The sequence below is a fragment of the Mustelus asterias genome, chromosome 21, assembly GCF_964213995.1.
Source record: "Mustelus asterias chromosome 21, sMusAst1.hap1.1, whole genome shotgun sequence".
NCBI classification, from domain to species: Eukaryota; Metazoa; Chordata; class Chondrichthyes; order Carcharhiniformes; family Triakidae; genus Mustelus; species Mustelus asterias.
This window is the reverse complement of record NC_135821.1, coordinates 34,042,443-34,063,433: the sequence shown is the minus strand read 5'-3', so window position 1 is coordinate 34,063,433 and position 20,991 is coordinate 34,042,443. Positions and strand designations below refer to the sequence as shown.

Below are 20,991 nucleotides of genomic sequence, written 5' to 3'. Positions count from 1 at the left end.
CAATTTTCGTGGCCATTGACTCCCTGCTGGTCTGTTTACTGTTTGTCTGCTGGCCTCCATCTTCCTTTGTCCTTCTGATGGTTAGATCACTGGTGTGTCTGCCTTTCTGGCCACTTGCATTTTCTGGGGGCTCACACCTTTTTCTTAGCACAGTCCACAGGCAGGTTATGTTTGTCCTGCCGAGCCTTCTGGGAGGTTTGTTTCAGCCAGCAGCCAGAGTTGGCCACTTTTAAACTGTCAGGTTTCTCCTGAGTCTTTTTAAAATATGGAGGATTGCCCTGAAACTTACACTCTGTCTCGTCATTGTTTGAGATCTGACTCAATATGGTGGTGTCATGAGCAAACTTGTTGGAGGGGAATTTGGCCATACAGTCATAGGTATATAAGGAGTATAGTAGGGGGGCTGAAGACACAGCCTTTATGGAGCACAAGTGTTGAGGATGATCATGGAGGAGATGTTGTTGGCTATCCTTACTGATTGTGGTCTGTGGGTTAGGAAGTTCAGGATCCAGTGGCAGAGGGAGGAGCCGAGCCCCAGGCCACAGAGTTTGGAGATTGAGTCCCACTGTGTGAGAAATGTAAAACCTTGGCTGTTTGGAAGCATCTAACCAAGGTACACACGCCTATTGCTGTTTACTGTGAATGAAAAGTGGAGAAAGTAAGTCATTCGTGCCCTTATAGTTTGCCAATCTTTGCAAATTTGACACATGGTAGTTGTCTAGCAACCTCGCTCAGATTGACACCTTGCTCATTTTGAGAGTTAATGTCAACCACAGTTCATTACCTTCATTAATTTCTCATTGTTCAATATGATGGGACAGGTTGGTCATTTGAACAGTTAAATTGTTAATAGTGGTAAATGCTGGCCATTTTCTGGAATCAAACACAACCTCCCATATGTTGCCAGAGCACTGAATATCTCAGACCCTGGTTCCAAGCTGTTATACTTTTTTCTGAGTGAGATGTTACAGTATCATGCAGGGCAAACTCTTCCAAATAGAATACCAGGATGGCAATAACCGACTGCTTTGCGTATTGTGGTGAACCATAGTTGGTTACCACTATGAGTGCTGAGCCATGGATGGTCAACACTATGGGTATTTGTAGATATGTTACTGTTGTCACTGTTGGGGTTAGGGTTGGGCTGTTCTACCTGTTGATATTGTTCTGTGGTACACTCCAGTTGGCTCCGCCTACCTGGGGAAGTATAAAGGTCACTGCACTGCCTGGTGACCCTTTAGTCTGGGATTGTATTGTATATAGTGTGCTCCATTCTTGTTAGTAATAAAAGCCTTTATTTCCCAGGTACAATCTAGCCTCCCGAGTGATTTAATCGCGCATCAATTTTATTACTAACAAAATTTTGGTAAAAAAAAACCATGGAGCAAATGTTGAAACCGATCGGCTTACTTTAGATCCACGTGCGGCAGGAGCGTTGAACACTTTCGACCATTGGTTAAAGTGTTTTCAAGACTACATCGATGCCTCAACAGCCATTCAAAATGACGGCGATAGACTGCGGGTCCTCCACGCGAGGGTAAGCGACACCGTATACTCATCAATCCGCGATGCCCAAGACTATTCTGCCCATTCTGTGTCTGAAATTAACTGTGAGGATGGTGGATGAGAAGAAAACAGCTCCTAAAAAGGGGGGCGAAGAAAGTGATTAAGAAACCGGTAATAAAGGGCGGCAAGAAGCGGCGAAAGTCGAGGAAGGAGTTATTCCATCTACATCTACAAAGTGATGAAGCAGGTTCACCCCGACACCGGCATCTCCTCCAAGGCCATGATCATCATGAACTCGTTCGTGAACGATATTTTCGAGCGCATCGCGGGTGAGGCTTCCCGCCTGGCCCATTACAACAAGCGCAGCACCATCAGCTCCCGGGAGATCCAGACCGCCGTGCGCCTGCTGCTGCCCGGGGAACTGGCCAAGCATGCCGTGTCGGAAGGGACAAAGGCGGTGACCAAGTACACCAGCTCCAAGTAAAACCCCCCATGGACTGAAAAGCAACCCAAACACCTCACGGTAGCACAGTGGTTAGCACTGTTGCTTCACAGCTCCAGGGACCTGGGTTCGATTCCCGGCTTGTGTCACTGTCTGTGTGGAGTTTGCACATTCTCCTCGTGTCTGCGTGGGTTTCCTCCGGGTGCTCCGGTTTCCTCCCACAGTCCAAAGATGTGCAGGTTAGGTTGATTGGCCATGCTAAAATTGCCCTTAGTGTGTCCTGGGATGCGTAGGTTAGAGGGATTAGTCGGTAAATATGTAGGGATATGGGGGTAGGGCCTGGGTGGGATTGTGGTCGGTGCAGACTCGATGGGTCGAATGGCCTCTTTCTGTGCTGTCGGGTTTCTAAGATCTAAGACTACAAAGGGGCCATCGAACCACTTAAGAAACGGTACAACAAACCGCCAAACGAGATCCATGCTCGACACCTTCTAGCCACTCGACGGCGGCAGCCCGGCGAAACGACAGGACAGTACCTGTGTGAACTTCAGCAGCTAGCCAGAGCCTGCAACTGCAAGCCAGTGTCGGCGGCCCAGTATACGAACGACTTGATCCGAGATGCGTTCGTGGCGGGAATCAGCTCGTCGTATATTCGCCTTCGGCTGCTAGAGCAAGGTAATCTAGACCTCGCTAAGACAGTAGAATTGGCTGACACTATGGAAACGGCCTCCAGAAGTCTAGAAACGTACCCCACCGACCACGTGGGAACATCGTGGCAAGTACAGCCACCGACTCAACTGTACTCAGCGGCTCCGAAAAACTGCGCGATTGTGTTTCCAACCTCGGACCTGACGACGGCGGCAGCTCCAGGAGGCCCACGGTGTTACTTCTGTGGATTGGCGAAACACCCTCGGCAGCGATGTCCAGCTAGAACGGTATTGTGCTCCGCGTGTGGAACGAAAGGGCATTATGCCAAAGTCTGCAGGACCAAACCACCATCCAAGCATAGCAGCGCGACGTGTGATTCTCCAGAGCCTGTCTCCTTGTCTCCAGCTTCTTCGAGGTCTTCCACCACGTGCGATTCCAGAGCGCCGCCATTCCTGACGACGGAGACGCAAGACACGTGCGACCTGCAGGGGCCGCCACTTTTAGCGCCACCGACCACGTGCGATCCATGGGCGCAGCCATTTTGGTCGGCACCGACCGCAGACGACCAGCCGGGGTCATCATCATCAACCATCTCAGCTGCCTGCAGTTGCACCCAAGACCCAACGGTGGCGTCAATCATCCTGGACCAGGCCAAGCCTCACAGACTCGACAAGTCCATGATGGGCATAGAGGTAAATGGACGCCAAATTCATTGTTTGTTTGACAGCGGGAGCACGGAGAGCTTCATTCACCCTGACACCGTGAAACGGTGCGGTCTCCGAGTACAGACTGTCAGACGGACAATTTCGATGGCGTCGAGGTCCCGGTCTGTTACCGTGCTAGGGAGCTGCGTGGTCAACCTAACAGTGCGGGGCACAGTTTACGAGAACTTCAGGCTCCTCATGTTACCGCACCTTTGCACTCCGATACTCCTGGGACTAGACTTTATGGTCCACCTGAGGAGTGTAACCCTGCAGTACGATGGGCCACTCCCTCCACTTTCAGTGGGAACACAGCAGCCTCCAAATTGCCTAGCGCGCTCCACGTGTAGCCTCTCGACACTCAGAATCACCCCACCATCTTTATTCGAGAATCTCGTGCCAGGCTGCAAGCCCATCGCAACCAAGAGCAGGCGTTACAGCCCTGAGGATCGGATCTTTATTCGATCTGAAGTTCAGCGGCTCCTCAGGGAAGGGATCATTCAACCTAGCACGAGTCCATGGAGAGCGCAAGTCGTGGTGGTTAAAACTGGAAACAAACCCCGGATGGTCATACACTACAGTCAGACCATTAATAGATACATGCAGCTGGATGCGTATCCTCTCCCGCGCATATCTGACATGGTCAACCAGATTGCGCAGTACTGGGTGTTCTCCACCATTGACTTGAAGTCAGCTTACCACCAGCTCCCCATTCGCCCAGAGGACCGAAAATACACGGCCTTTGAGGCGGATGGTCGTCTTTACCACTTTTTAAGGGTTCCCTTTGGCGTCACGAATGGGGTCTCGGTCTTCCAGCGTGCAATGGACCGAATGGTGGACCAGAACGGGCTGCGGGCTACCTTCCCGTACCTGGATAACGTCACTATCTGCGGCCATGATCACGATGCCAACCTCCTTAGATTTTTACCCACTGCGTCTCGCCTGAATCTGACCTACAACAGGGAGAAGTGCGTATTTAGCAAGCGCCGCCTAGCAATTCTCGGATACGTGGTGGAAAACGGGGTCCTTGGCTCTGATCCAGACCGTATGCGTCCCCTCCCTGAACTTCCCCTGCCCACTAGTATCAAAGCACTGAGAAGATGCTTAGGTTTCTTTTCATACTATGCACAGTGGGTTCCCAATTATGCGCACAAAGCCCGTCCGCTCATCAAGTCTACCTCCTTTCCCCTAGCAACAGAGGCTCGCTTAGCCTTTGAAAGGATAAAAGCCGACATCGCGAAAGCCACGATGCACGCTGTTGATGAGTCCATCCCCTTTCAGGTGGAGAGTGATGCATCTGATTTCACCCTGGCCGCCACACTTAACCAGGTGGGCAGGCCCGTCGCCTTTTTCTCTCGCACCCTCCAAGGCCCTGAAATTCGGCACTCTGCGGTGGAAAAAGAGGCCCAGGCCATTGTGGAGGCCGTTCGGCATTGGCGCCATTACTTGGCGGGAAAACGATTCACCCTGCTCACGGACCAGCGGTCCGTGGCGTTCATGTTCAACAACACGTTACGGGGTAAGATCAAAAATGATAAAATCTTGAGGTGGAGAATCGAACTCTCCACCTACAACTATGATATTATGTACCGTCCAGGGAAGCTCAATGAGCCCTCAGATGCCCTGTCGCGTGGAACATGTGCAAGTGTGCAGGAGGATCGATTACAGGCCCTCCACAATGAACTCTGCCATCCGGGGATCACTCGGCTCTTCCATTTTGTAAAGGCCCGGAATCTACCCTACTCAGTGGATGATGTCAGGTCCATAACCCGAAGCTGTCGGGTATGTGCTGAATGCAAACCGCACTTCTACCGACCTGACAGGGCACACCTCCTTAAGGCCAGTCGCCCTTTTGAAAGACTGAGTGTGGACTTCAAGCGCCCCCTCCCTTCGACAGATCGGAACGTGTACTTCCTCAATGTGATTGACGAGTACTCACGATTCCCTTTTGCCATTCCCTGTTCAGATATGACCGCTGCCACGGTTATCAAAGCATTACGGGATCTTTTCACCCTGTTCGGTTACCCCAGCTATATCCACAGTGATAGGGGCTCGTCATTTATGAGTGACGACTTGAGGCAATACCTGCTCTCAAAAGGGATTGCCTCAAGTAGAACTACGAGTTACAACCCTGAGGGTAACGGACAGGTTGAACGAGAAAATGCTACAGTCTGGAAGGCTGTCTTACTGGCGTTGAGGTCTAAAGGGCTTCCAGTCTCCCGTTGGCAAGAGGTACTCTCTGATGCGCTCCATTCCATCCGCTCACTCTTGTGTAGGGCAACCAACGCTACTCCACATGGGAGGATGTTTTCCTTCCCTAGGAAGTCTTCCTCTGGGACCTCATTACCGTCTTGGTTGATGTACTCAGGACCTGTCCTCCTGCGGCGGCATGTTAGGACCCGCAAGTCCGGCCCTTTGGTTGAACAGGTCCATCTCCTCCACGCCAACCCTCAATATGCCTATGTGGCATATCCTGATGGGCGAGAGGACACGGTCTCTATTAGAGATCTGGCGCCTGCAGGGGACTTGGAAACCCCAGTCGCTCCCACACCCTAGTTAGGGACCCCCTGACCTTTATCTCCCCTCCTGACACGGCGCGGGCAGTATCGGGACCACCACTTAATCCTCTTACTCCCGTGTACAGCTTGCCTGAGTCCAGGAGATTGTCGCCACCTCGAGGCGTCCTCGAGTCCAGCAGATTGTCGCCACCTCGTGGTCCACCTGTCCATGAGGAACTGGAGGAGTCACTGGACACCGCCTTGGAGAGAAGGTCACCACGGTCACCAGAACCGGCGTTACCGCCAGTGTTGAGGAGGTCGCAGAGAGAGTGCGGTCCTCCAATACGACTGAGCTTGTGAATATATGAACAGTTGTTCTGGTTTTTTTTGCCCCGCCGGCCTTTGTTTTAAAGGAGGGGTGAATGTGGTGAACCATAGTTGGTTACCACTATGAGTGCTGAGCCATGGATGGTCAACACTATGGGTATTTGTAGATATGTTACTGTTGTCACTGTTGGGGTTAGGGTTGGGCTGTTCTACCTATTGATATTGTTCTGTGGTACACTCCAGTTGGCTCCGCCTACCTGGGGAAGTATAAAGGTCACTGCACTGCCTGGTGACCCTTTAGTCTGGGATTGTATTGTATATAGTGTGCTCCATTCTTGTTAGTAATAAAAGCCTTTATTTCCCGGGTACAATCTAGCCTCCCGAGTGATTTAATCGTGCATCACGTATGTCCTTTAAAACGAACAATAAGGAGGGTTGCCCTGAGGATATTTTAAGAACATCAGAACTGAAGCTACATGCTATTTATGTTAAACCTTTTCGGCCAACTCACTTGAAAATGTTTGGCAAATATGAGTTAATCCATTAGAAAAAACTCTTTGCAACAGTAACTTGACCTTCAAAATTTGATGCCACAGATAATGCCCTTTTGCTACTGAGTGCTGCAAGGCTGACATTTCAGTGTTGGCTAAGTGTCTACATATATCTTAGTCAATATATTAATCAGTTAGTTGTGCTACCAAACTATGAAATGTTTATTTGATATCTTAAAGTGATGTTAATGTTAGATTGTATTATTTTGTTGATTACATCCAAAATTAACATTGGATGTTAATCACATGCATTAAATTTGGTCTTGTTCGGTTTTAAAACCATGGATGGCAATATTTTTTTCCAAACTGTTTACACTATATCTATTATATGTAATACAAGTCAAAACTGAAAGATTTTAATGTCAGTTTTGGCTCAGTGGCAGCACACGCATCTCTGAGGCAGCTCGTTTTAGGTTCCAACCCAGAAATTTGAGAACTTCAAAATCCTTGGGAGTTTATATTATGTGTTCATTTTCGTGTTCCCGTATTTTCCTATTCTTCTGGGTTTTGCTGAAGTTTTACTTACTTTAACTATATTCAGCTTTCGAATTAATTTGCAGACAATATTTAACAATTTCTAGTTCCACTGAAATATTTTATGGTGTTGTGGGCTACTTATTTTTTTTAAAAAAAACAGATTTCTTTAAAAAATAGAAAAAAAGCACAACATAAGATTTAAAAAATGAAAGTAAACAAAAGTAGAAAAAAACTTGTCATTTAAAGAGCTGGATTGTGCATTTGGGAAAAAGGATTATTCATAGCAAATCCATCTTAAGTAGGTAGAAAGCGGTTCTCTGAGTTGGAATATTTAAATAGTGTCACTCCTGTTTTTGTTGAAACCACTTTATGTTGATCTAAATAGTTGACAGAGAATGCCACAGATCTGACAACATGGATCTCTACCCTCTATGCAACTCTGCGTTGCCTGTAATGAGAAGAGGGTTGGTTCCCTCAAGATTTGCTTATCGGCTTGAGTGCAAGCCTTTTACAAATTGCTGAAAGGATTGGCAGGACACGAGGGAATGCAGGGAGAAAATGTATGATAATAACTGTTTTGGTTTTGTGTTTGTTAATGTTTAGGTTCAGCCAGCCGCAAATGTTTATTAAATTCTCGTGGAATTGCATTTTGGGGACCACCGAGTTTTGCCAGATGTGTCTCACATGATTACAGGAGCTTACATCTGTCGGTAGGTACAATTCACTTCAAGTCAACGAGCTTCAATAGTGGTAATATTGGGCATTGGTTGTTGCAGTAACTTAAACACTTCAGCTAAGGATGTTGAAAGGAACCTGTGAACTACCACAATGAGATCACCATCAAATCATGTCACTGGCTCGTAAAGCAATCGTGCAACCACTGAAACACATAACATCCCTCACCCTTTACTTCTGTGGTCATGACAACAAATTACTATAATGTTATACATAGAATCAGTAATACTTGAGATTCAGTAGAGTCATACAGCATGGTTTACAGCATGGAAACAGGCCCTTTGGCCCAACTTGTCCATGCTGCCCTTTTTAAAAAAAAATCCCTAAGCCAATCCCAATTGCCCGCATTTGGCCCATATCCCTCTATACCCATTGTACCTATGTAACTATCTAAATGCTTTTTAAAAGACAAAATTGTACCCGCCCCTACTACTACCTCTGACACTCACCACCCTCTGTGTGAAATAATTGCCCCTCTGGACACTTTTGTATTCTCCCCTCTCACCTTAAACCAATGCCCTCTAGTTTTAGACTCCCCTACCTTTGGGAAAAGATATTGACTATCTACCTTGTATATGCCCCTCATTATTTTATAGACCTCTATAAGGTCACCCCTCAGCCTCCTAAGCTCCACAGAAAAAAGTCCCAGTCTATCCAGCCTCTCCTTATAACTCAATCCATCAAGTCCCGGTAGCATTCTAGTAAATCTTTTCTGCACTCTTTCTAGTTTAATAATGTCCTTTCTATAACAGGGTGACCAGAACTGGACACAGTATTCCAAGTGTGGCCTTACCAATGTCTTGTATAACTTCAAGACATTCCAACTCCTGTATTCAATGTTCTGACCGATGAAATCAAGCATGCTGAACGCCTTCTTCACCACTCTGTCCACCTGTGACTCCACTTTCAAGGAGCTATGAACATGTACCCCTAGATCACTTTGTTCTGTAACTCTCCCCAACACCCTACCATTAACTGAGTAAGTCCTGCCCTGGTTCAATCTACCAAAATGCATCACCTCGCATTTGTCTAAATTAAACTCCATCTGCCATTCATCAGCCCACTGGCCCAATTGATCATGATCCCGTTGCAATTGGAGATAACTTTCTTCACTGTCCACTATGCCACCAATCTTAGTGCCACCTGCAAACTTACTTACCATGCCTTCTATATTCTCATCTAAATCATTAATATAAATGACAAATAACAGTGGACCCAGCACTGATCCCTGAGGCACACCACTGGTCACAGGCCTCCAGTTTGAAAAACAATTCTCTACAACCACCCTCTGGCTCCTGTCAAGAAGCCAATTTTGTATCCATTTAGACACCTCACCCTGGATCCCATGAGATTTAACCTTATGCAACAACCTACCATGCGGTACCTTGTCAAAAGCCTTGCTAAAGTCCATGTAGACAACATCAACTACACTTCCCTCATCTACCTTCTTGGTTACCCCTTCAAAAAACTCAATCAAATTTGTGAGACATGATTTTCCACTCACAAAGCCATGCTGACTGTCCCTAATCAGTACTTGCATCTCTAAATGTCTGTAGATCCTATCTCTCAAAATACCATCCAACAATTTATCCACCACAGATGTGAGGCTCACTGGCCTTAGTTCCCAGGCTTTTCCCTACAGCCTTTTTTAAACAAAGGCACAACATTTGCCACTCTCAAATCTTCAACCTCACCCGTGACAATCGATGATTCAAATATCGAGGCTAGGGGACCAGCAATTTCCACCCTAGCCACCCACAATGTCCTGGGATACACTTCATCAGGTCCCGGGGATTTACCTACCTTGATGCGCTTTAAGACTCGCAGTACCTCCTTCTCTGTTATATGTACACTCCTCAAGACAACTATTTATTTCCCCAAGTTCCCTAACATCCATGCTTTTCTCAACAGTAAATACTGATGAGAAATATTCATTTAGGATCTCACCCATCCCTTGTGGATCCGCACATAGATGACCTTGTTGATCCTTAAGAGGCCCTACTCTCTCCCTTGTTACTCTTTTGCCCTTTATGTATTTGTAGAAGCTCTTTGGATTCTCCTTTGCCTTATCTGCCAAAACAATCTCGTGTCCCCTTTTTGCCCTCCTGATTTCTCTCTTAACTCTACTCCTACACTCACTGTACTCTTCAAGGGATTCACTTGATCCCAGCTGCCTATGCATGTCATGTGCCTCTTTCTTCTTCTTGACCAGGGCCTCAATATCCCGAGTCATCCAGGGTTCCCTACTTCTGCCAGCCTTGCCCTTCACTCTAAGAGGAATGTGCTTACCCTGAACCCTGGTTAACACACTTTTGAAAGCGTGCCACTTACCAGGCGTCCCTTTGCCTTCCCACAGACTCCCCAATTAACTTTTGAAAGTTCCTGCCTGATACCATCAAAATTGGCCTTGCCCCAATTTAGAATTTTAACTTTTGGGCCAGACCTATCATTCTCCATAGCTATCTTGAAACCAATAGAATTATGGTCACTGGTCCCAAAGTGATCCCTCACTAACACTTCTGTCACCTGCACTTCCTTATTTCCCAAGAGGAGGTCAAGTTTTGCCTCCTCTCTAGTCGGGCCATCCACATACTAAATGAGAAATTCCTTCTAAATACACTCAACAAATTTCTGTCCACCCAACCATCTAATACTCTGGCTGTCCCAGCCAATGTTGGGAAAGTGAAAATCTCCGACTATTACCATCCTATTTTTCTTGGAGCTTTCTGTAATCTCCTTACATATTTGCTCCTCAATTTCCCGCTGACTATTTGGGGGCCTATAGTACAACCCTATCAAAGTGATTTCCCCCTTCTTATTCTCAGTTCTACACATATAGACTCAGTGGCCGAACCCTCGGATATATCCCCTCTCAGTACGGCCGTGATGCTTTCCCTAATCAAAAGTGCAACTACCCCTCCTCTCGTACCTCCTGTTCTATCTTTCCTATAGCACCTGTACCCTGGAACATTAAGCTGCCAGTCCTGTCCCTCCCTTAGCCATGTTTCAGTAATTGCTATAATATCCCAGTCCCATGTACCCATCCATGCCCTGAGTTCATTTGCCTTACCCGTCAGGCCTCTTGCGTTGAAATAAATGCAGTTTAATCTGGACTTCCATTGCTCTCTGTCCTGCTTTTGCCTGATCTGTCTGGTACTAGGATTACTGACACTGCCTTTACTATTTAATGTGCTCTCTTTAACTTCTGTACTGTTCTCAAACTTCTCTTCTGTCTCCCTACTGCTTTGGATCCCATCCTCCTGCCAAACTAGTTTAAACCCTCCTGAGTGGCTCTAGCAAATAACTCTAGTACTATGCATGACTAATCATTGTACACTATCAATAAGAAAGTCGATCAGGAGGATGTCTATTCCTCCTTGGTTGTATATGACTTTGGAATTTGTCTGGAATTGCCCCTTGAAGTTTAATTTGGAAGTCCAGTAGACACTTCTTCTCTTAGAACCAATTCTACATCATTCTCACATGGTATGATAGCAAAGACACAACCATCAGGCAACTCCGATTCAACAAAGTCTTCTGTAGTAGTATTCACAGCATTAGGGGCAAAGGAAGTTGGTACTTCTAGGGATGATTCTGAGAAATCATTTTGTGATGACAATTGGTCAGCATGGTGTCGCCAAACTAACATATTTGCAGTTTAAACCGTATAAGAAATTGGACCTGTTTTGCTAAAACTGGCAGGTACCCATTTCTCCCTTGTGGCATAATTACGTGCTAACTCGATCTCCTTGTTGAAATGTTTTGCCCTCACTTCTCATCCAGCAACTTGAGATTGCTGTTGACACTTTACCATCTCTGATGCTTCTGGAGGTAATAAATCAAACGTAGCTCTCAAATTTCTCTTTAAGAGTAGTAAAGCAGGTGAACTTTGGGTAGTCACATGAGTAGTGTTTCTATAAGATGCCAAAAAGCTATTCACACAACTTGATAGCAAACCTTGCACTTTAGAAGCTTTTAAAAAATGTTTAAAAGATTGTACGAATCTTTCAGCTATTCAATTGGTTGATGGATAAGGCGTGGATTTTCTTTGCTGAATGCCATTTACTTTAAGATAATCCTCAAACTCTTGTAAAGTAATCTGTGAATTATTATCGCTAACAATCTGTTCCGGTTTACCAAATCTTGGTCAAAATTTTGTCAGGTTTTTCAATGGTGTTCAATGGTTTGTTCAATTGTAGTAGATCTCATGATAACTTCTGGCTACTATGAGTATGCATCAATCATGACTAAGAACATATAACCCTCAAACGGTCCAGCAAAACCTACAAGCAATGGTTGTCATGGCAATTTAGGCACTCCCAATGGTGTAAAGGAGACAGTGGTGGTGTATTTCATATCTGTGCTGGCAATAGTGCCCATGCACTGGCAAATAGGATGGGCCACTACTGCTGGAAGAAAGTGAATGTCCTCATTTGGGTAGTAAGGATCTGTCCATCCCATCCTGGCATCGATCCCATAATGTGGAGATGCCGGCGTTGGACTGAGGTGAACACAGTAAGAGTTTTAACAACACTAGGTTAAAGTCCAACAGGTTTATTTGGTAGCAAATACCATTAGCTTTCGGAGCGCTGCTCCTTCGTCAGATGGAGCAGCGCTCCGAAAGCTAATGGTATTTGCTACCAAATAAACCTGTTGGACTTTAACCTGGTGTTGTTAAAACTCTTACTGTATCGATCCCATATGTCATGCCTAAAATGTCAAGCCACCCTCTGACATCCGCAGCCTTCCAGCACTTGACCCCATGACACCTGCTCTAACCCCTCTGGCATGTCCGTCACAAGTCCTGCCTGCTGAGGCACATCCTCAACAAACCCCACCCAACCTACTCTACTCCTGACACTCTGTGCCCTTCCAGCCAACAAGCTTTAAATCCCCCTTTCTGTCCCCACAGGAGAAGATGGCCCATAACCACTTGGAGCAGGAGATAACAAGGGGTTGGGTACCGGACCTGTGAATCCTTACTCCCTTTGAGGAGAGAGCCCTGGATCTGGCGGGGGAGGAGGACAGGGCCGAGACTGGGCATTGCAGTGAACATCTGCCAACCCTTAATCCATATGACATATCTGAAGAAAGTGGCATGCTGCCCAGATACCTGTCACATCTTGCACTCAACCTTGTGTGCTTTCTTTCAGGAAACTACCCTCAATGCACCTGGCCCATCTAACTTCCCTGCTCCCCCCTCCCCGCCCCCCCAACCGCTTCTTCCGCCAAGAGAGAGGCCCTTTGATCCACCGAGTCCGTGATTGCTAGTCCCCCCCAGCACCTGCGCCAAACTCCTGACTGCCGTGGTGTTCCAAGTGCTCATCCAAAGCAGTCCCAGCAGTGGGGGCCCAGTAGTGACAGATAGCCTGGCATGACATCCTCATTACCGGATCCTCAGACTGCTCCCCCTCCTTCCCCTCGCATCACCCCCCTCCCCCTTCCCCCCATTACCGGATCCTCAGACTGCTCCCCCTCCTTCCCCTCGCATCACCCCCCTCCCCCTTCCCCCCATTACCGGATCCTCAGACTGCTCCCCCCCCCCCCCACCCCACCCTGGGGCATTGGATCATACAGTGTCGACCCTCACTCAGACATGGGCCTGGGTGCCAGTGTGCACTCAGACAACAGGTTGGAATCAGCCTTGTATTGCATCAGGGTAGCTTCACAGCATGCGCATAGTGAGTCATCATCACTCTCCTGCCTGGACCAGTAACTCGCTAGCATGGCCAACCCTAGCTCATCACTCTGGTGTGATGTCAATGGGACCCAAGGCAGATGGTGTGAACAAGGGGTGAGGTTGAAGTGTCTCGGGGTCTTTGTGGGAGGGTGGGGTTGGAACTTGTGGATCCCACGTCTACTATTAAGAGTACCTTGTGGCGATTAAGTCCTCCTTCGCCATCCTGCCTTACGGAACCCTTGCCATGTCCCTGTCTTCCAGCCTCCGACTCCTTCTCGGCCTTGTCCTTCACATCCTCCTGAGCCGCCTCCCCCTCAGCAGTGTCTGCCTGGTCCCCTCCTCCTCCTCCTCTAGGATGTCTCCCCACTGCTGCACCAGTTGTATTTCTATGGAGTGCATAGCAGACCACAATGATCCAAGAGACCTCAAGGGGCTGTACTGGAGGGTCCCATCAGAGCCGTCAGAGGAGTCCAGGCAGCGGAACCATATCTTTAAGAGCCTGTTGCACCGCTCGATGGTAGACCAGTTGACAGCATGGGCCTCACTGTAGCAGGGTTTAATTCCTTTTTCCAGACAAAGTTTGTTTTCAGTTAAAAATGTGAAATCTTTTGACAAAGCTGTTTCAGCTAATTTTTCTTTAAATGTTCACAGTTTCTAACATTTTGTGACACAATGTATTGCCCCAGGAATTTGCCACCAAGGCATTTTACAAACTCTTCTTTCAAACGATCTTTAGCAATTTTATTGGTCCAGTCTATATTCACATTAAAGTTCCTCTCAGTTACTACATTGCCTTTGTTACGGGCTCCAGTTATTTATTGCTTAATGCTGCATCCAATGGTATATCTACTGTTAGGGGCCAGTAAACTACTACTACCAGCATTTTCTGACACTGTTTTTCCTAATCTCCTTTTCTATTCTGCCCTTTTGAAATGTTGCATATGCTGTAATATGTGTTTCTGAACCTCAGTCGCCTTATAGCCCTGGCGGGAACATAAAATTGGGTGTGATGGCAGGTAACATGGTGCCTGTCTGTCTCTGCTAGAATTGTACCAGCAGTGGGGGAGATGTTGGGCAGCCCATCTCCCTTTGGGCTAATTGAGGCTCCTAAGTGACCAATCAGTGACCATTTTATGGCCTTTTCCCACCAGAGCTGGTATTCTGTGGTTGGTGGTGGCCAGGCCATATGGCAAGGTCACATGAACAGGTCATGTGGCAAAATTCTATAGAGGGCCCCATCAGCATAAATGGCTACTCCCCCCCCCCCCCCCCCCCCACCCCATTTGATCACCATCTTCCAGCCAGCCTCTTGATTGCGATGGTCCCTGCTTAACTGATTTGGCAAACCGCCCCATTTACCTCCTTCGACAGCCTCCATTACGGCACGGTGGCATAGTGATTAGCACCGCTGCTTCACAGTGCCAGGGACACGGGTTCGATTCCCGGCTTGGGTCACTGTCTGTGTGGAGTTTGCACATTCTTCCCGTGTCTGCATGGGTTCCCTCTGGGTGTTCCTGTTTCCTCCCACAGTTCAAAAGACGTGTTGGTTAGGTGCATTGCCATGCTAAATTCTCCTTCAGTGTACTCGAACAGGTGCCAGAGTGTGCTGACTAAGGGATGTTCACAGTAACTGCATTGTAGTGTTAATGTAGGTCCACTTGTGACAATAATAAATAAGCTTAAACTTTTTAGTCGGGGACTGGCTTCAGTCCCAGCTGTGGCCTCCCTTCTTGACGCCATGACTTTTAAGCAATTAATTTGCTGAGCCACGCAGAATTACATTGTGGTTTCCAGGGCCAGAGCAGGCCGACTCAATGTAATGTTCAGCTGCAGCCAATGTCTCTGTAATGGTGATTAAATACAAATCATTTTCATCTATTTGTGCTACTAGTTCATCTACCTTCCTACAAATGTTTTGCACGTTCAGATAAAGAGCCTTTATTTTTATTGTTTTATATTATTGATCTGGACCATATTCACTGGTGCATTATTACTGTCAAACTTTCAGTGCTTGCCTGGCCCACTCAGCTTGCTTTTACCCAGAGTGATGCACAGTTCTCTTGTCTCACCTGAACCCTCCTTTTTAGTTTCAAGTCCTATCCCCAATTTTAGATATATGATTCAGCAGGACATGATCCAAGCATCATTTAAATGGAGCTCATCCCTATGTTACAGCTCCCCCTTTCGCTATTATTGGTGCTAGTGCCCCATGATTGAAATCCCTCTTTGAGCCACCCATTTAATTATCTAAACTGCTTGACCCTATCCCAATTTTAAACTAATCCCGGATTTTTGCTCCTGGGTCGCTTGACAGGGCTGGATCACTTCCCCGCGCCAAGATCCCAAACCAGGAAAAAGAGGCCCGTAAGATTGGATTTCTGTCCTTGTAGGCGAGCTGGACATCAGGCTCGTCAGCCCTGGAACAAGTGCAGAGGCTGTCGGATGTGGAGGTGGGCTATCCTAAATTATGCCTATGTGAAAGATTGAAAAAGGAAACAAAAAGCATCCCTCCCTCCAGCCTCTCCCCCCTCCCCCCTCCCACCCCTCCAACACACACACGTATATACACACACACACACACACACACACACTGACAATTGGAACTGTCAAAACTGCCATGGAATTTAACTCTGCTGGGCTTTAAATTTTAGAAGAAAATCTGTGGTGTTTGGGAAAAAAAAGCTCAGTGGTCGTTTTTCACACAGAGGGTGGTGGGCGAGTGGAATCGGCTGCCGTCAGTGGTGGTGGAGGCAAACTCAATAGGGTCTTTTAAGAGACTCCTGGATGAGTACATGGGACTTAATAGGATGGAGGGTTATAGGTAGGCCTAAAAGGTAGGCATATGTTCGGCACAACTTGTGGGGCTGAAGGGCCTGTTTTGTGCTGTAGTTTTCTTTGTTTCTCTGTTTCTATGTTTTACTATCTGTTGACATATGCCTGAGGGTTACCATTTGCAGGATTTATGCTGCCTCACTGATTTTAACATTATCATAGTGAGGTGCCTATTCAGTGAGTGGTTTGATTGATCGCTCCAATTAGTTACAGAATAGAGATGTTTGTTTTCTTAAGAGATTAAGATCAAAAAATGTAAGATCACAAGCATGAAAAATAATCAAAGTTTTAAACAAGAATGGAAGAAGATTTTGCCTTCATTATTAAAGGCAGGAAACCTATGTGCCTTATCTGTAATGTTTCACTCATTCACAACAAAGCTAGTAAGTTGAAACATCACCTCAAACAAACCACAAAACAATTTCTGAATATCCTCGAGTCAGAATTGCAGAAAAGAAACTAGCCATGCTGGCCATGGAGTATTGCTCGTATTAATTGTTCATTCTCTGATGACGAATTTGCAAAGAAAAATATTTCTGAAGTCATAGGAACTTTGGATACAAAAGAAAACTTCAGTGATTAGCATCAAATATTCCAATTTCACACCATGCTACAAAGAGATATGTTTCCCAAATAAATGCTGATATTGCAAGCAGAAAGACCTGAAGATTTCTCTAGCATTCAACATTGCTTTTGTTCAATGCACAGATATGTAAGATAACCCGCAACTAGCAATATTTATTTGCTATGTTTCTGCGGATATAACTGTTAAAAGAAATGTTGGACTTCATGCCACTAAGAGAAAGCACACATAGTATGTGTTGTGAGATCTGTCAATTGGAAGCACTGGCTTAAAAATTAATGGAGTCTTTGGGGGCAATTCTCCCAGCCCGCTGCGCTGCGAGAGTGCAGTGCAGCGGGCTGGGAAACATAAGCGGAGGCCATTTAGCGGGCTCCCCCCTAGGCACCATGTCTTTCATGCGTCTCTGGCCGCCGGAATTATGGCGTCGTCAGCTCTGTGCCGGAAATTGGCATGGAGCAAATTAAAATATGTATGGGAGGGGGGGAGATCGAGTGGGCTTTGGGGGAGGGAAGCTGGAGTGTTGGGGCTGGCCATAAGACATCTGGAAGGCCAGCGATCGGTGGGTTAGGAGGTCAGTAGGCCAGCGATGGGGGCTGCAGGGCTGGTCACAATCAAGCTGGCCAGCAAACAAGAGGCCGGCAGTGTGGGACTACTGCGCATGCACCTATCTCTGCTATGACAGATTGTGCGTGTTCAGTGGCCCGCTCAGCATTATGCTGCCAGCCTGTCCAGCAGGGAGAGGCCCCAGCCCCTGATTTTTATTGAGATTCACCCTAGGGCACTCTGATGCAGTGTGTGGAAGATTCATTTTGAAATTCCTGCTTTAAAAAAAACAGCATGATTTACTCCAGTTTTTACGCAAATTCGGCACTTCGAATTTTTTTGGGAGAATCCCGACCTTTATTTGTGGTGTGTGATCTCTTCTATGGCTGCTGCTTCTCTCTACAGCAAGGCTCCACAATGAACCAAAAGGAACAAATACAGATAAATGACAGTAATGACACAAAGAGAGACCTTGATAAAGCATTGAAAGCTGTCAATTTACCAGTGAATAAACTTGTCAGTTTTGCGACAAATGAAGCACTTGCTATGGTGGGCAAAACGGTAGGCTGATTTAGCTTTTACAAAGAGATGCCAAATTACTTGTTTCTCCCTTTTGGTGATATCAGTCACCACGATCATTTAGCAAGCAAGTATTTCAAGTATGAAAATGTCCTGAATTCCGTTTCATCCATTCAAATGGGAAAATACATCAACAGATTAGAAATTTAATTGAAGAGCTGATTCTTAAAGACAAAACTATGCCAACAATGTTCCTTTCTACTGCATTGCAAGATAGTTATCAAGCAGCCATGTCTTAATTAGGTCTGTTGAACTATTGGAGATGTGGAGATGCCGGCGTTGGACTGGGGTAAACACAGTAAGAGTTTTAACAACACCAGGTTAAAGTCCAACAAGTTTATTTGGTAGCAAATACCATTGGCTTTCGGAGCGCTGCTCCTTCGTCAGATGGAGTGGAAATCTGCTCTCAAACAGGGCACAGAGACACAAAATCAAGTTACAGAATACTGATTAGAATGCGAATCTCTACAGCCAACCAGGTCTTAAAGATACAGACAATGTGAGTGGAGGGAGCATTAAGCACAGTGCAGCTCCCCACACCTTATCTGCCCCTCCCCTTTCATCCCGCCTCCTCCCCTTATGCCCCGTCTCCTCCCCTTATGCCCTGCCTCCTCCCCTTATGCCCTGGTACTTGGTATGATCCAGTGCCTGTTGGGCATTGCCAGCATGCCAGATTGGCACTTCCAGGGTCCTAGGTTGGCAGTGCCAGGCTGGCACTGCCCAAGGGACACTGCCTACCCCTGCCCACCTAAGGGTCTTCAATGGTCTCTGGTCCCACTGGTGGGGGACCGTACATGATCTTCACTGATGAAGACCTCCACCAGCAAGGCCGTTAAGGTACGAGAGCTCAAACAATTGCACCCTGCAACTAATCATATTTAAATAAATTTATACATAATTAAATCAGCCTTGTACCCTAACCAGGCGCGAGGCTGATTACGTCGGTAAAACATTCAACTTCATACTAATCACCTTCTCGCCTTTTCTGGGTGCGATCCAGTTTATGCCAGCGGGAAGGGTCCGGGAAGACTACCAGCTGCTTTGCAACCAGCGAAAATCCAGTTTTTGGGCTCTCACGGAATTTTCCTGACTTAGTGGGGTTTGTGCTGGGTCCAGTGCAGCCAGAAAATTGTTCCCCATGTTTCCATTTTCCTTCCCTTTATGGATAGGTTCAAACTTACTTCTTCCAGTATAATATACTGTAATTGTTACTGTCAATTGGGAAATCACTTTGATTTGAATTTGGTTTGATTTGAATTTGCAAACAACTTTGACAATTTTAAAAATGTATTTTTCACAGGATGAGGTAATCACTGGCTTGGCCAGCATTTTATCCCCCATCCTAACTGTCCTTGAGAAAGTGTTGGTGAGCCAGCTTCTTGGCCATGTGGTGTCGGCACAACCACAGTGCTGTTAGTAAGGGAGTTTCAGGATTTTGACCCAGCGACTGTGGTGACATAACTTCAACTCATGATGGGTATGTGGCTTGGATGCAAACTTGCACATGATGGTATGCTCCTGCACCATGCCCTTCTCCTTCTAGATTGTGGAGATCGCAGGTTTGGAAGGAGCCGAAGTGTGTTGTTGCAGTGCATTTTGTGGATGGCACACATGGGGTTGTGATTGGAGATGGAGGTGGAGGAGGGAATGAATGTTCGAAGTGGTGAATTGGTTGCCAAGCACATGGGCTGCTTTGTTGTGAATGGTGTTGAGCTTCTTGAATGTTGTTGGAGCTACATCCATCCAAGCAAGTGGAGAGTATTCAATTACATGCCTGACTTTTGCCTTGTGGACAGGCTTTGGGTAGTCAGGAGGTGAGTTATTCCTCAGAGTTCCCAGTTTCTGACCTGCACAGTATTTATATGGCAGGTCCAGTTCGATTTCCATGGGAACCCCCCAGGATTTTAAAAGCAGAAGATTTAATGATGGTCATTGTTATAACTCAGGTCAGAAACTCCAAAGGGTTTTATGAAGTCCACTTAGGTTATAGTGTCTGCTGGCTAGCTGGAAGCAGGTCTCCTGGCCTTCCTGGAGTGGAAAATCTGCTATTGGTGGTTGGCTTGCCTAGAGTCTCTCACTCTCCCTGGTATTTTGGGAAGCTGTTCTGACTTCAAGCTGTTCAAGTTTTGCACTTATGAATTTGGCTAGGGTGAGCATGAGATGCTTCACTTCAGGTATGATTCAATTGACCTACTGGGGAGCTTTTAGCAAACAATGTTTATTTAAGTAAGCAGTTAACATGTGTGGAAAGAATAATTTTACCAATTACAAACAAAAAAATACGATATTGTATAAACCCGTAAGTATACAAAATGTTCCAATCAAACAAACTTCCCTATATAAAACCCTTGCCACAGGTTTAGCACAGAAAATATGAATGCTCACGTGATGCTAGAACTTAGTCCTTTGGCTGAAAAATTGAAACTCTGACTTCTCAGCCTTGTAACTTCTAGCAACCTTTTGATATACACCCAGAACAGCTTGAAGTCAGAACAACTTCCCAAAACACCAGGGAGAATGAGAGACTCCAGGCAGGCCAACCACCAACAGCAGATTTTCCATTCCATTCCAGGAAGGCCTAGCTTCCAGCTAGCCAGCAGACACTATAATCTGAGAGAGGAACAGTGCTTTCCACTAACCAGGACAGCTTCTAACTAAACCAGCAGCTAGCAGCCATTCACTGAAAGTGAAACCTTGAATTCACTATGAAGAAAAAAAACTGTCCAAAACACGTGATCTGCCACCCAGTCTTCCCCCTAACAATGCAGGGTCATGAAACAAATCCCAGAAAATATCTGAGGCCCAGAGTAAAACTGAACAAAACCCCATTTAAGCCATGGAAGCAGCAATAAAAGAGCGTTTAACAGACAGCCAGTGCCACAATGAAAC

The 20,991-nt window shown here is 46.4% G+C and overlaps 1 protein-coding gene across 1 annotated transcript in view; it reads left to right on the top strand.

Annotated features, from left to right (window-relative positions):
- Positions 1 to 20,991, top strand: part of LOC144509533 (adhesion G protein-coupled receptor B2-like) — a 962,811-nt gene that overhangs the window by 425,857 nt on the left and 515,963 nt on the right. Inside the window, exon 9 of the mRNA XM_078238437.1 lies at positions 7,754 to 7,860. Coding sequence (XP_078094563.1) covers positions 7,754 to 7,860 — 107 coding nt within the window. The remainder of the gene's footprint in view (positions 1 to 7,753; positions 7,861 to 20,991) is intronic.